Genomic DNA, 16,830 nt, shown 5'->3' on the forward strand with positions numbered 1-16,830 from the left:
CTGGCAAGTCACAAGTAGCACTCTGGAGCTAACAATGTTTATGGTGCTCAGTCTCAGTGTGTAGAATGCCCATTGTGTACAGTCCTTGGCTTGCCACCATATTAAGAACATTTTCAGGGTCCAACCTATACTCTGAAAATGGGTAGAGACCGACGTTAAAAGAAACAGTCTGCACTTAATCAGGCGTTTTCACCAAAACTGACCATGTCCTCCACAGCTCATGAATGATCACCCTTGACTACAAAGTGACTTTGAGGCCGGCCTGAGGCACAGGAGACCCCGTCTCTTAAACACAGAAGTTCCAATGGCTCCAACACCTCATCGTGAGGCAAGTTAAATAAATACATACCTCCAAAACAAAGATTTAGTTTTAACATTTTATTGGGTAAATGATTTTAAAGGTAATAACAATAGTGTCAAAACTACTACAATATCTTTCCACAGCCATACCATACAGACCCACATAAACCTTTTCATATTTTTTTCTTTTTTTGTTCATTTTTAATATTTTAAAGCCATACAGGTCATATAAAATGCCCACTTCCAATAGCTTCTTCAAACTAGTAAGCAATTCAGTGTGGAAGGAGGGAGGACCTAGTTATAATGAAGGGGTTTCAGGTAATCCGTGATGTCTCACTGTAATCAAAATACCAGGTTACTAAGAAGGGAAGGGAGAGCTACTCCAGGTAGCATTTTGCTCATTACAAGTCTCACCACTGCATCACCAAAAACTCTTTATGCTGGTGACCGATTCAAAGTAATTTGGGGGAACATATAAAACACTAAAATAACTTAGAAACTAGATCCCAATATCTCAAAAGTAATCAACTTTGATATACAAAAGCAGTCAGAGGTGGTTACAAAAGTATTTTTTGTTGGTTTGTTTGTTTTGTTTTTCTCAGTGCGTCTATGTACCAGCGCAGTTACTGGGTCTGGAGCAAAATAAAAGGTTCATTTTCTTCTGAAACAGTAATAAAAAACAAGGAAAACATATCTTTGTATATAAAGGATCAATGCTGGTCTTAAGAATAATGTAATCAGAAACCCTTAAATCGAGAGGCACACAATGGGTTTCCACTTGTAAAAAATAAAAGGAAAGTCACCAGTTTATTTAAATGGAGGAGGTACTTACACTCCTCAAATAAACTTAATTCATTTTAACGTCACTAGCAAAAAATCACTTAGAAACTGTACAAAAATAAAAAAGTTAACACATTTAATCCTGCAAGGTTTTTGTAAGGACCGGAAGGCAGGCTTTTGGAGCAGCATTTGGGCATGGCTGGGGGCTTCTTTGGTTTGATCTAACACACATAAGAGATGGAACCTATTCCAGATGACAGTTTCGAATTCTTGCACATTTGAAGACAGGAAAAGAGGCCAGTATACAAACTTCCGGTGTGCTGGATGTGCAATGGAACCACTTGCATTGGACTGGACATCCTAGGTGAGGTGTGGGGGAGGGGAGAGAGCAAGCCTTGCACTTCCTCCATTGCTTTCACTGACCTCCTCTGGGTGGGGGTGATTAGAGAGATTAGAGAGGGTAGCTGCACATTCGTGCAGTCAGAAGGCCACTTGAGGGGGGGGGCAATTGTTCTTATAGAATCTGGTACCTGGTTGACCTTGTTTAAGAACAATAAAACCTTCCAGAAGTGGAAGCCTTTTGCTACATACCAAAATAAAATACACACTGTTTTCCAAGAAAATACCCAGTTGCATTTGAAAAAAAAAAAAAACAAAAACAAAAACAAAAGAAAGAAAGAAAAAACAACCAAAAAAAACGGAAAACTTAACTTGGAACTAATTAACATTTAAAAGGGGATCTGTAAACTTTGTGCTACTCAAATGAAGTTCAAGTATTACTTCTGAGCTGTTTAAAGATCACGGAACTTATACAATATTCTGGTGATAAGAGTGCAATTCACATTTGTGTTTCTGAACAAATAAACCACAACTGGCTGGAACACAACTTGTGCAATTAGAATCTTTGTCCGAGTTAAAGACACATGCTACATATTTCCACATATTCAAAGTGATTTCAAACCACATATTTAACAGCTTTGTAATATACATCAAAAGTGAAAGGGCCTAGCATCTGTTTGTCTGAAGCACACCATTAGAGTTTGTATAACACCCTTTACACTACAAAGTCTTTTAGTCAACAGCTACTTAGACACAAAAATGCACTGTGCATCAACTTGAATACAAAAGGAGACAAAACTATCCTTTTTCCCCAAGCCATGGTGGGAAATATTGCTGACCTCGTCCTTTGAAGCCTGCAGGATGGTTATTCTTCAGTATAACATTATTACACTGGTAAGAAAATCTGTATAATATCTGCATATATCAAGGATTTTAAAAACTCTGATATGATTTTTAGAGTCCGCATGACCAGTCACGTGACCTGCTCAAGATTGATTAGCACCGTTAAATACATAAACACACATATATGCATGTATGCATGTGTAAGTATATGTATACATACATGCATATATGTATGTGATAGATCTTCTCTTTAAAAACAATAAGAACAGAAAAAAACTAGCCATAAGCTCACCCCGGACGAGGAGCTGTTGAAATGATGAGATGATGGATAAGATGGATTTCACAACGATATTGGTCTATTCTGTCTCTCTTCAATTTGTATGTTTCTTACTTTTTTCTTTCTCTTTTTCTTTCTTTTATTTACTTATTTATTTATTTTTTTGCAGCAGACAATACCATTCAGCTTGTGCTCACTTTCCCTATAAGGGCAAGAAAATGTCAGGTAGCCGCTTGCTTTTATACCGAAAGACTAATCTATCCCAACATGCTTCCAAGCAGAAACAACAGGACTTAAAAGCCCATTCTAAAGCCCAGAAGCTTACGTTTTTCTGACGAATCTCTGCGTTCAGTAGAATTGGCTACTGAGATTGCCTTTCAGGCTAGCAATTGGCTTCTTAGTTAAGGCATCATAACTGAAAATGGTTACTTCAACAATGGATGCTGTGGATGAAGGCATACCAAACTTCGAAGAACTCTCATCAAAAACTCAAACTGCGCACTTTGAGCGAATTCATCCAATTGTCTTACAAACTAGAAAATGATTTTCGGAACTACCAGTCTGTCATTTATCACAGCAATTAAATGTATAAGCTTGACCATTTCATTAATCAGCGGCATGTCATAGTTTTAGAATATACATTCTACAGCATAATTTCACTCACCACTTGTTATATTGACTTCCTATTTGAAAAAAATGATATATTTTCCCAAATATATATCTATATATATCTATATATCTATATCTATATCTAGGATATATAGATATATATACTACCATAAACAAAGGTCATCATTTGCCAGAATCATCTGTGGTTTTCCTGGGGATAAACATAAGGGCTTCCCATTGACATCAGTAAGCTTTCTTTGATTGTGCCATGGGAAGAATAGCCCTGCAAATGACCTGGGCTCTAATTAATATATCTGAATGCCATCTTCACAGGTCCAACATAATATCTGTCAACATAGAAATGTGTTTCTATCAAAAGTATGTAGTGCAGAAAGAGATTCAAACTCTTTATAGTATCTCTGAAACTCAGCATTGTCTCCATGATAGACAAATTTGAAATCCTAGTATATATGAACTTTTGTTTCACTAGATTATCTTTATCATGTCTTAGATAGTAGCTAAAGTTGTCTCTGACCAATTATGACTCATTGAAACCTAAAGCTAACAAATTTAAATTAATACAAAATAGACAAGTGTCTTTTTGGTTATTTGCTCAAAATAATTTTTTCACCTAAAAAAATACTTTGGAGTAAGGAATTTTTGTAATCTGTTGTTTCTTATATAGAAACAATAAAATTTTACAAGAATATTTCTCTAAATTGCCTTTTTAAAACCCCTCTTAATTTGACTTCATTACAGTCTTCTCCAAGGCACTAAGTTCTGCATCTCATCTCTTCCTAATCTTTGCTGCCTTTCCAAATGAATTCTGCAGCCCATTTGAAAGGTAGCTTATACTTTTCTAAAACAGCGTTTTAGATTGTAAATGGATTCGATAACTCGATGAGCTGTCTCTTCTATGACAACCAGCACAGAAGGTGTCAATGGTTTTTGCTCTCTGTGACAAGCCCTATCATGGACCTTTGAATGTTCATTACTTAAACTAAAGCTCATTTATTTTAACCATGGGAAAAACATGTACTTGACCCAAATACAAAGCTGTCATAGCAAAGAGAATTTTAGGCAAATTCAAGAGTAATATACAAATACCTGAATTTGTTATGAATTAATCCCCAACTCAGCTATCAAAAAATGACTATCTTACTGAGGAATACTAAAGACAAACCTAATAAATCCTCAAAAACTGCATACTTTCTTCCATCCACAGTCAAAAGGGAGGAGGAAGCAGGAAAAAGAAAAGGGATAGAAAGACAGAAACCTGACTGAGATAGCAAAGCAAAAATATACCTAATATTGTAAGGAAAGAAAACTCCAAAAGCTGTATGTGCTGCAAAAAAAATCAATGATCTAAAATAATAACAAGATCTTCTTAACAAATGCCATTTTCCTACCCGTTACCATGATGCTCTTAACTGACAATGTCGAAGCTTCACCATGGCAACGGAAACTATCATCATAAAATGGTACAGTAAAAGAGATAGCTAGACCAAGAAGGTGTAGGGTCTCCTGGGAAGAGGTCTGCAGAGAGGCCCAGTGACTGGTTGTGCGGCTCAGTGTCAGGAATAATGGTTGTATGGCGGAAGGGGATGCCCGATGCCATTTTGAAAGTGATGATGCTGGCGATGAGCAAGGTATTCAGCATAACTCAAGGTCATCTTTTCACTACGGTACCTAAAAGAGAGTCAGGGAAGAGAAAAGATAATATCAAGAAACGGATGATATGCTATTATCGAGCTAGGAGGGCCCTGGGAGATCATTTTACATAGTAGAAAACAAGAAGCCCTGAGAGAAGCAGTTACTTGTTCAAGGTCACAAAGTTGGTAAGTAGCAAAGCTGAGATCAGAACACAGGAATCCAAACTCTGAGTCCAGTGCTGTTTTTTCTGCTCTACTGCTTGTTTACAGTGCTCCAGGAATGGCATTGCCCCTCTCACCCAATTTGGAGCAAGAAAGAACAGGGGAGAGCCAATCATTTACCATCGTGTATATATCTCCATCATGGATACATCTCATTCATTGGACCATTTTTCTTCAGAGATCTTCCATTTCTCCCTCCTTTACCATTCCTTTCTTTGTCCACACATGTTGGGTTGGGGTTTGTTATACTGGCACTGGAACCCTCTCCTTTGCCTGAGTCTAGTTGTCCTTCCATTGCCTTGCTTTTCTAGAGGAATCATAGTTTCTCCCTTCAGTCTTCTTCTTTTTCTATCCATTGCCCAGCATACCTTGGTTCTGCCACTGTTCTTTCATGGCTGTCAGAGGCTTCTTTGGATTCTCTTGGACCTTTCCATGATGGTCCCACTTACCACTTGCACAGATTCTTTGATAACAGCAATGTTTCCTCTACTATTTACCCGTTCTAATCCTATACTCCCCAAGTTGACATTTTTAGACAAGGTCTCTCTACATAGTCCTGGATGTCCTGGAACCTACTATACAGACCAAGCTGGCCTTCAAGTCATAGAGATCCACCTGCCTCTGCTTCCTGAATGCTGGGATGAAAGCACCACCATATGTGGCCTGGAGAATATTTTTTAAAACCCTCTAATGGCTATCAAATGTTTGTAGATTCAGGTTGAAATTTCTTAGTTTGGAATACCAAGCCCTTGCATGATCTGACTCAGTCTACCTTCTGGGCTGCATTTTCCCTTCATGACATTTCTTATGTGCACTGAAAGACCGGCCCAATCATAGTGCTTTGTATTCCTTAAAACTGGCTTCATACTTCGCCACCTACATGCTTTGATTCACAACACATCTTCAGGGAATCCCTTTCCGCCCTCGCTTTCTACCTGTCAAATAGTCTACCCATTTTTCAAGCCCAGCCCTAAATCCACCTCCTCTTTGAAGTCTTCTGTCACCCACTGACTTCCTGGAGTTCCTCTTCCCCAGCATTATGATCCTACACATCCATACTAGTCTGCCTTGGAGTAGTAATTATTTTTATTCATTCCCTTCTAGTCTCCTCAAACTATAAACTTGGGGAGAACAGAAATGGGGGCATTTTCAAATTTGTAACTATGCAGAGCTGAGAAAAATCCATTTTTAAACCACAGGCATATAAAGCAATTTTCTAGAATTGAAATGAATGGAAACAGTAACCCATTTTCCTAAAATGTTCGATACTTTCTTTCTTAAGTAAGTATCCCTATTATTCCATGATGAAATTTATTTAGCATTCAAGTTCAGCTCAATTGTGTTTTTCAATAAGCCTTCATAGTAGACTCCTATCACTGCCAAAATTCTAAGGTTAAATTTAAATTTTAGGACTGCTTATCAGAATCCTGGGGTTCTGCTAGGCAATGTCAAAAGCTAGTGAATAGCTAATTCTGGTATTTTCTCCAATAAGGTAGTTTAAAGTCTCAGGGGGTTGGTTGTATAAAGCCAGAATAATCACACAGAGCCAAAGATGGAAAGGATGGGCTAATATATCATGCAGTATTTACTGCCAAGCAGAGTTCTATTGTATCCACTCTCAGTATGGCCCTGCCATTTGTTTCCACTATTTTAGACAAGAGAAGCAAGTGCTGTTTGAGAGATCAAAGAAATCAAAGTTATAGGCATACACTTGGAAGTGTACTGGTTAGTCTTGTGCTACAAAATGCCATGGTACCTGGTCAGCTTTATGGTTTTCCTGAATTCATTAGTAATCGGAGCTTTGTATCCTCCTTTCCTCAGTAAGGAATCTATGGTCTGAATATGGTCCCATCCTGTGGGGAGACAATGAGACAAAATATCAGTCAAGCACGTATCACAAAGCACCACTGGTTAAATACAAAAATGACTCTGTAGAGGTCAGCTATCACTGTGACCAAATGCCATCAACTCCTTTGGTCCTAAACAAAGTCATACAGAAGAGCTATGATTTTATCCTTGTATAGAAGCAGGTTCATCACCACATGCCTTAAATTGTCTAAGAAACCGTTCAGTCATATCTCTGTAACAAATGTGCTCTTCTTTAATGGTCATACCTTCAAAAGGGAGAGAAAGCCTAAATAAATAAAACATGACTTGTGTTAACTCAGTAGTATTTGGGGCTCCCATGGCTATTTCATGGTGATTGCTGGTCTTAATGGTATTTTCTATGCTCAATAATCTATACTTATGTGAAACATTCAAGGGTATTTAATTGTTTCTGATATGAATGCTATTCTAATATCCTTATGAAGTCAATGATTCTGCAGTATTAAGACATTTTCTAAAGCAATCCAAACAAATCTTCACATAACTGCCTTAAAGATTAACATCTCATTTGAGGATTAACACGCTAAAATTTGTTGTTATATCTTTCATATTTGTATAAGCATATACAAGGAAAGCACATTTTAAATGCTTACTGAAAAGATAAGCTCTAAAGAATTTTTGAAAAGCATTTATTTAAACTAATGTGAGACTAGAGTTTAGTAGTGGCTAGAAAGGATGAAGTACTATAGCAAAGTTGTTTGGAGTCACCATATTGGTTCATAACGATGTGTGGCATATCTGTGAAATAAGAAAATTGTTACTGATCATGAAGTAGAGACTAAACATAAAGTGTTACTTCATGTATTCACAAAGCTCCCAATCTTAATGGGAAACTTACATTTTCAATATTAGCAGAATGAAGAATAGCAATCACCTAAGAAGAATTATTAGATATTGACAATGAATACCATCAAACTACCTGGCTGTCTTTAAGCCTAAGGCCTCTTTATACCACCATGCTAAGTTCTGCATACTGGTGCATGGGAAAATTGTGTTCCAAAGTAGTAACAAACTGTTGCTTAAAATAAACCCCAACTTTGATAAATTTGTGCTATTTTGAAACTATGTATTTATGAGTATATGCTGTCAAATGTCACTGTCAAGATGCAGATTCTTTGTAATTCACCAATTTGAACCAGACATTGCAGTGGCAGTCAGTGATGAAAGGGTCGGTTATTATAATGTCATGTCGATCAATTATCAGACATATCTGCAAGGTCAGCTACTGCAATTCAGTTTACAATCTTCACTAGAGCATATGAAATAAAGTACAACAATGACCTTGCTCCTTTGCAACCTCCGGTAGGTAGGTGGCGGTGCGTTTTGATCCTTTTTCATTGATGAATTCTATTCTAATGCCATGCACACCCACCTGAAAGAAATTGGCAGTTTTATTAGTACAGACTTCTTTATGGAAACAGAAAGAAAAGGTTATAATTTAATCTTCAACGCAATTCTTTCCCCACCCTTGTTTTTATTTATTAGTATTTTTTTCCAGAGCTGAGGACCAGACCCAGGGACTTGTGCTTGCTAGACAAGTACTCTATCACTGAGCTAAGTGTCCAATCCTTTCCCCTTGTTTTTAGAAGTATGTAGTAGTTTTCTGTTTTCCAACACTTTGATTTTGGATTGGAAGGCCAGTATAATATCCATAGAGACTGAAAAAATGCTGACTTATATATGTCCAACATATACCAGGCTATGCTTTTTTTAAAAAATAAATCTGAAACAAACTATAGGCATAGAGTAGGATAGTTAAGGGAAAGAATCCTGCCACACTTCCCAACCTGGAATAAGGAAAAGACTTCAAGGAGATAGCAAAACCCCATGCAGTCACACTCATGACTTCAGGTTATAACCCCAAACTCCCTGTACTTATGCCCTTATGTACCAAGCTTTAGTTCCTTCAAAACCTTAACTAATCTGGAGGCAAACTACCACTGTCCGATAGGTCTGAAAAAACAGTCTGGGCTGGGTGGTACACATGGAAGACAAGACAGGAGAATCTTGTATTTGAGGTCAACCCGTGCTACATGGCGAGCTCCTGGGCAGCTTGAACTATATAGTGAGACCCTGATTAAAAGAAAAGACTAAAAAGTAATGAAAACAATCAGACTGTCCATTTCATAATATGTGTCGATTTAACAGCAATAAAGACTTCCAATTACCTTTGGACAGGGCATTTTTTGTAGGGTTTTTGTTTTGTTTTGTTTTTTTGGTTTTTTCTTTTGTTTTGTTTTTTTTTGTTTTTTTTTTTTTTTTTGGTTTTTCGAGATAGGGTTTCTCTGTGTGTAGTTTTGATGCCTGTCCTAGATCTTGCTCTGTAGATCATGTTGGCCTCAAACTCACAGAGACCCGCCTGGCTCTGCCTCCCGAGGCTGGGATAACTTAAAAATTATTAAAGGTGTGCGCCATTACTGCCCGGCCATTTGTATAACATTTTAAAGTGTGAAATAAACTTTTAGTGATACCCAAAAAGAGAAGTCCATTGGCTGTAGGAAGATTGGTTGCTAATGTTTTGGTTTTTACTTTTTATTTTGTTTTGAAGCAAAACCAATGTGCTTTCCCTTTGATTAGCATATAATCAAAAGGAAGTGGTCCTTTCCCCTCATAGAATAGCACACAATGCTGAAGAGAAATTATTCAAAGTTCTTAACTTCTTTCAAGACACTGTTAATAAAAATGTAAAGTTTAGAGTAGGACCATCCTATTCTATTCTCTCATTTTTCTAGGAACCTCAGGTTAGGAGTCCCCAGGAAGAGGATAGGGCTGCCTGATGCAATGGAGGGCAGATGGAAAGGCAGGGACACACCATTCCCAGACAGACTTCTCTTTAGAGCAGATAAGTGAAGACAGGCATATGCTTTCCATGTGTGGATACATGCTAAGGTTTTAGAGGAGAAAGGTACCAGTGAGAATCTCTTTTGCTCTTTCTGCCCTTCAGCAGAAGTTTTCTAGTTTTTCAGGGAATGAAATGTCCCCTGGGGAGTGGATTTCATCCTGTCTTCATACATGTACCCTTTGAGCCTGTCAGATCTTTTGAGCAATTACTGTTTTAATTATTATTAAAGTGTGCCCCTGTGGCTATTCTATCTATTAGATATCAATATTCCCATGAATCTCCTCTTGCTAAAAATGCAACCAGGACAGCTGTTTAAAAACCATCGCAGTAAGGCCTCTCAGGCACTGTGGGATGTGACTGTGGACAGCTGAGGGGAAACATGAATGTTTAGTTATCAAATTATTTCCAGGATGAAGGGCATCTACCAGTCACCCCAAAGTATGACACAGCATTGAGGCAATAACAGATCTGACACTTTCTCTATACTAACGTCCTGATCAGTGACTCTGAAAGTTTAGTCTCTGACAGTATCAGATGCTTCATAATTTGTTTCTTCAAAATACACAGCACAGGTAATTTATGCTCTATCATTCACTGCAGTGAATTTTGAATCGTTACCTCTATTTATCAAAAATCTGTCATGTTAAAATTGAAAATAATTTTGGTGTTATTAAGATGTCTAGTCACAACTCTGAGACGGGTTCCTTATCTGCACGATGAGAGTGTGAGGCAAAGATCAGCGATATTTAACTGTCTCGGAGAGAGGAAGGGGATGAAAACATTATCGGAATTGCAGGGTTGCTCACATTTCAGCAGGGATGGTTTGTACCTCCTGACAATTGTTAACATGCTAAACTAGATAATCTCTAATAACCATGCAAGCTCTGGCAAACCACAAGCTCTGTGCCTACATATTGGGGGAAAATAATTACTTAGATGATGGGATAGTTTAGACATATAATCCTCTATAGGAACACATTCTCTTCGATGAGAATCTCTGACATTTTAAATCTCAGTAATTTAATAATTAAAAGAGGCTAAGACTAATTGTATGGTATATATGAATTGTTTCTTCAAAACCTGTTTATCTGAGATCAAAACTTGGACATGTTGAATAAAATAAAAATTACTCAACAACAGGATTGTTTATTTACTTTTTTATTGTGAAAAGGCCCAGGCATCAAATTTGATTTAAAAAAAAAAAAGCCATTTACTTTTCTGGGTTCCTATGATTTGAAGAACTGAAAGTTCCTATAAATATGGTCATTTTAAAGTAAATGCTTTGTGAGAAGCTTTCACAGGTCAGAAAGCTATTCCACAAAGCTAGAAGCCCAAACTCGGGTGACTCGTTTTTCAACTAGCAGAACAAGGAGAATGGGAATAATGTTCTCTTTGGTACTTGTTAAGCAGTGGCTTTTTTATTGTACTTGGACCACGGATGCCAACAAATAGTTACATTGAAGAAGTTAACACAGGAGAGTGGAAGCAGCCAATTCTGATCAGTCTATGGAAATCGCTGACTTTGCAACCTAAGTCTTCTTCACCAAAGTGAATGATGCCGTGGTTTGAATATGAAAAGTTCCCCCATAAGCTCCTGTACATGAACATGCGTGTCCAGCTTGTGACCTTTTAGAAGGTGGAGCCTTGCTGGAAGAAGTAATTCAGGTGGTGGGGGCGAGTAAGGCTTTATAGTTGGACCTACCTCTTGTTCTCTCTGCCTGTTTCTCAACTGTTGATGGATGCACTGGGAGAGGTGCTCGCCTCATCTCCTACCACCCTGCCTTCGGTACTACAATGGACTGTATTCCCCATGGAACTGGAAGCCAGAATAAATGCTTTCTCCCTTAAATGGCTTTTGCTGGGCTGTTTCATAACAGCTATGGTTGACTGTATATTGACTATATATCAATGAGATATGGGATCAGTTACATAGAGAACTGGGGTTCCATGAAGTAAGTGTGCTCTAAAACTATCTTAGTAACTGTCTTAGGATGGAAAAAGAGAAAGTATCTAGGTACAGAATGGCAATCAGGCAGTAATATATCCCTACCTAACTGTACCACTCTCCCCCACTCCCCCCCAAAAAAAAAAATTTAAAAAAAGGCACGTAGGCAAAACCTCGAGACTTACAAATCTAGCTTCAAGGGACTCTGCAGGTCAGTTTCAAAATGATTAGAATGTCTGAGAAAAAATGCTTTCAAGGTCCATCAGCTGCTATAATATTGTTTTAGTCAAGACTGTACTTTTGCTAAGTAGAGCTATAAATCAACTAGAATTGTAGTATATTAAATGTAGGACTTATAGCTAAGAGGATATGGAGTTAAAGGGAGCTATATCTGTATGTCGAGTGAACATTCAGACCAGTTCAACAGATTTCTATTTCATGCTAAAAAGAAAGCCATATTTATTCAGAGCCATTCCATAGCAAGTCATTTTTACTAGTGATATTATACAATCTTTCATTTTTAAACATTGTTCAGAATAATTACATATCAAGATTAATGTAAGTTATCTTGATTATTCCCTAGTTGATTACCCAGTTTGGGGTTTATGCATCCCCAAGTCTACCAGGCCTCAGTCTCCATCATCTTTTCTCTCTTGTCCATTTCTCTATTTGTTCATTCTATCAGTGAGCATGTGTGGGGAGAAAAAATACATGCAAATTAATCAATGTTGCTTCATAGTAAAAGGTTTGGTAGAAGAGATTATAACTAATGGCTGAAATGAAGCCCCGAGACTGTCTACAGATTTCATTTATCCTCATTATCTGGCCCCTTGTTAGAAACGTGGTTTCACTTAAAATTATTATTCTCTAATGCAGTGACCCTCAACATAAGAGTATTAAAAAAAAGTGCCCTCTCCCACTCCATTATAATACATGGTCCATATTATGTTCTCTACAGCTGCATAGTCAAAGCTTAATAAAGCCTCATCTATCTGTAAGGCAAGTATTAGTCCTATAATACACAGGCAGCACTACAAAAGGGTCCTGCTTTTACTGGCGAGCCTAATCGGTGAGCAGACAATCTGAACAGGTTAAAACATGAAAGAGAAGAAAAAAGGCATCTGGCTAAGAGTATAATTGCCTATAAAATGTGCTCTGGTGTTGAGTGGGCTCCATGAAACCTTTGACCACTGGGGTCTACAATTATGTCCCAAGTCCTGACCTTTGAAGCTAACTCTGCACCTGATAATATTTTGGCCAAGAATATTAATCAGTTTCCTCGGGTACTATCTTATCTCAGACAGTAGTGGCAGGGCCAGTTCCATTAACGCCCATTTCGGGACCTCATGCTTTTCCAACAGGATGGCCATGGCTCACCATAAAGTAAGTTCATCTTGAATAACATAAAGAAACATATAGCAGGAGGTCAGAGAATTAAAAGTTGCTTGGCATGCCTTTTTAGATAAAATCTTTGGGCAAAATATGCTTTGTAATTAACAACACAGTCAGTTACTGGCCATTCACAAAAGACTGACCTGCCAGGCTTAATATACCAGCACTATTGAAGTAAATGAAAGGACTCAGTTCTTAATGAGAGGAACAGGGATGTCTGGCACACTCCCAACTCTTTCAAGGCTTGCATTGCTGATGACATACATATGCATCCAGAAAGCAGCCTAGGATATTGTGGCCAGAAACAAATGCTGCACAGGACAGTCCAGGATCAGACCCAGACTCTCTTACTTCTGAGTAGAAAAACTTGATACCTCTTTTCCCTGAAAATACTACAAATCCACAGTGCTATACATTGCTCTCTCAAACTCATCACATCACAACCAATTTTCTTCCACTCTAGCTCAGCCTATCACAATAGTGACTTTTCCTAGTGAGAGAAAATTCAACATTAAAAGATGACAGTACCTCAAATGCGGGCCTACTTATTCCAAGTTTGCAATCTGGAATAATTCTTAGGGTAGAATTATTTAATCGTAGAAGCTGATACTGATCTGTATGGATCCTACTCAGTGCTTACCCCCAAACTCAGTAGTACCAAAAAAAATTAGACTGTATATTCTCTAGATCCTCCATTCAAATTCTCAGTCCTGTGGCTGGCTGCATGTCTTTACCCACCAGTTTGAGCAGAAATTCAGGAGTTCTGAAGGTGTCTTTCTGGTTAACATGACCCCTTTATAATCTGGCTAAATTACAAATTTTTAAAGTCTTGCTGAAATTTGGATTTTTTTCTTTGCTTTTTCCCTTAGTAGCTTTTGATTTGTGAATTGTAGCACTGTGACCATGAATATTTTGTCAATAAGAAAAAACACGCATGTAACTTCTCTTTAGAAGACTATAATGGAGGAAAGGTGGTGTATTAGCCCATAATCCCTAGTATGACTAACAGGCAACTTAGTGACTTAAAAATATTTTTCTCCTGAAGTGGGCCAATAAGAAGTACATCTTAGGCTGCTTTTATGTATCATCCACCCAGTTCTTAGAATACACTCAATACCTCTTGAGAAGTTTTGTAGAAAAAAAACAGGAATATAAATCAAAAGTGATAATTGATTATAAATTAATCACCTAGACATTAGTAATCTTTTGACATAGTTGAATATAAAAACTTGGCTTCATCATCTACCTCAGCTAATGGATTTTTTTTCCTGTTATGTAGCAACAACTGCAAGTATCTCCTTGAATAAAATACATATATGCTGCTATAGTCTAAAATCCCTGTAAATTAGTCACCTTAGCTTAGCAATAAATTAGTGCAGTTAGACCAGTTCTTAGCTGTTGTAGTAATTTTGATTCATGTAGGAGACTCAGACATCTTGTCTATAAAGAACACAGCCTGCCAATTTAGTCACAAAGGCCCATGAACAAAAATCACATATAGCATTTATTTTACCTAATAGCTTGACACTCTAAAGTGCCTGAACTCTCTAACAATAACCCCTATGACCTTTTAAAGAATCAGTTAAGATTTTAAATAAAGCAGTATTAATGAAGTGGTGCATTAAAAAGCTATGAAGCTGAACATATTTATATATCATTTTCAATGAAAGAAAATGCTCTTACTCAAAGGTTTACAGTGAACAAGTTATAGCTCAGAGTGTAATTATGGGGAAAATCACTTCTTTATTATGACTAATTATAATAAGCATTCAGAAAACTGAATACACTGAAGCTCCCCATGCAAAGTTCAGGCAACATACCTCTAAATAAAAGGCCCACTTTTCATCAAATCTTATAAAAATGCATTCCTACCATTCTTTAAAAAGGAAATGACAAAGGAGATGAAATTAAAAATGGGGAAACTGAAGTTATTTATATTTTTCAAAACCTAGAGCTATGAATTAATTTACTCTTCAAAGACTGGGCTACAGAGGGTATCTCTGTTCAAACCTGTTCTGTAGGAAATCTTTGCTTGGTAAGAAATTAAGAAAAATCATATTCAAGTCCTAACTGTACATTGAATATGTAACTCAATATGGGTTAGCTCAGTTTATGGAAGAGGTTTGTTTCTAAACAGCTACATGGGGGTTGAATTTATGAAAATAAATTAATCTTGAAATCACAAGGAAGACAATAAAGATACTACACTGAATCCTTCTGCAAAGCAAAGCACCACTTGTAAAATGAATAATCTCTCCCTAGTGTGACTGTTTCCCTTACATTTAAATGTAAAATGCTGACTTAAAGGAAGACATGACAGTAATAAAACAGAGGCATTAATGGCTTAGAATATTTTGTTACCCAAGAGAATTCTTTGTGAAAATCAAAAGTAGAATGCATAATTTTAAAAAATGGGCTCTTTGACAATTTTTGGCCAACATTTACATTGACAATGGCCATTTCAAAAGTTAGGGAACTCTTTTTATGATTTCTAAATAGCTGATTCATTCTCTGGATGTAAAATGAACCAGAAGCCATTTTTTTAAGGGAGTCTGCCACAGAACCACACTCTGTCAAAGAGACCTTAGTCCAACCTTTTCAACTTCCTAGTATAGAAACTGAGGTCCAGAAAGGTCACAGAACTGGGGTAGGGGCAGCTAAGAACAGAACCCAAGTCTCCTTGTTCTCAGAATTCATCACTTGAAAAAAAAATTAAATGCTGAGGATATATGCAAACTGCCGATGAAAGAACTGTTACTGAGCCTAGGCAAGCAGAAGGAAGACAGTGTGGATTCTAGGGAAGGAAACAGAAACTTCCTCCACCAAACAATACAGACAGGAAGGCAGGAGACCTGAGGATGGACTCTGTTGCCCATTCCCTAAGGGTCCAAATGAGTAATGCAAATATTTATGGACTAAATCCCCTTCTAAGAAGTTGCTTTAACTGCTTGCCTCCTCCTTAGGCTTCTTGTTCTGCACGAGGCCTTGCTGATACCCAGCAAATCCTCTGGAGATGGCCAGTAAGTGCAAAGCATCCCAATGTTCCATGGCACTGAAAACAATGCTCAAAGCAGAGCTTCGGACAAGGACTGGATTTCCATAATGGCATCTTCCACTCCATCTCAAGGTCCTTCTGAAAATAACAATGAGGTGTAATTTCCAGAGCTAGGTAGACTGATTTATTTTTGTTGTTGCTTGTCTTGTGTTCATAAAGGCAGGAATTTTAAGGCAGAAGAAAAACAGAACATAATGTGCATCATAGTTGCGGGAAAATAATCAAAGGGAAAACAGACTGTATACATGCGACTGGAAGTCATTTCACTTGGTGACTTTGTGAGTCATGCTAGCCATCTGTGTATGAATGGGGACTCTGTTTTCAGTTGTACATTAAGAGGATCTAAAAAAAATTGGAAACCTTTATGTGGGAAGGAAAGTGAAAAAGAGAATATTAGCTTCTAAAATATGGGGGGGGGGATAATGACAGTAGCCAATTTGTCTATCTCATCTGTTTATTCTCATGAAGGATGTTACAAAAGCACCCTATTATTAACTGCAACCAGACACATCAGAAATGGAACTGGGATCGCTCAAGAGGTGTGCATTAGAGGTTCTTTTGAAAATGAAGTACAGCTCTCTCTGAGTGGCAGGAGTCCTCAAGGCTCACATACAATGACAGATGCTTTATTATATTAGGGACAGAGTGAGACTAGAGACATGAGGTCTAGCTTTAATAGTCCAGGGA

General features: G+C 37.5%; 1 protein-coding gene across 2 annotated transcripts in view; it reads right to left on the reverse strand.

Annotated features, from left to right (window-relative positions):
* Positions 1–363: 363 nt before the first annotated feature.
* Ammecr1 (AMMECR nuclear protein 1) overlaps positions 364–16,830 on the reverse strand; it is a 112,050-nt gene continuing 95,583 nt past the window's right edge. Inside the window, exons 4-6 of one of the 2 annotated variants that reach the window (XM_052737257.1) lie at positions 8,191–8,281; positions 6,779–6,875; positions 364–4,837 (exon numbers count right to left, since the gene is read on the reverse strand). In XM_052737257.1, the coding sequence (XP_052593217.1) occupies positions 4,723–4,837; positions 6,779–6,875; positions 8,191–8,281 (303 nt within the window). In that variant the 3' untranslated portion in view covers positions 364–4,722. Of the gene's footprint in view, positions 4,838–6,778; positions 6,876–8,190; positions 8,282–9,172; positions 16,222–16,830 lie in introns of those variants that run through there. The other variant, XM_052737267.1, reaches the window with a different exon arrangement.

This window comes from Peromyscus californicus, unplaced genomic scaffold (assembly GCF_007827085.1).
Source record: "Peromyscus californicus insignis strain IS unplaced genomic scaffold, ASM782708v3 Scaffold_10__1_contigs__length_136768540, whole genome shotgun sequence".
Lineage (NCBI taxonomy): Eukaryota > Metazoa > Chordata > Mammalia > Rodentia > Cricetidae > Peromyscus > Peromyscus californicus.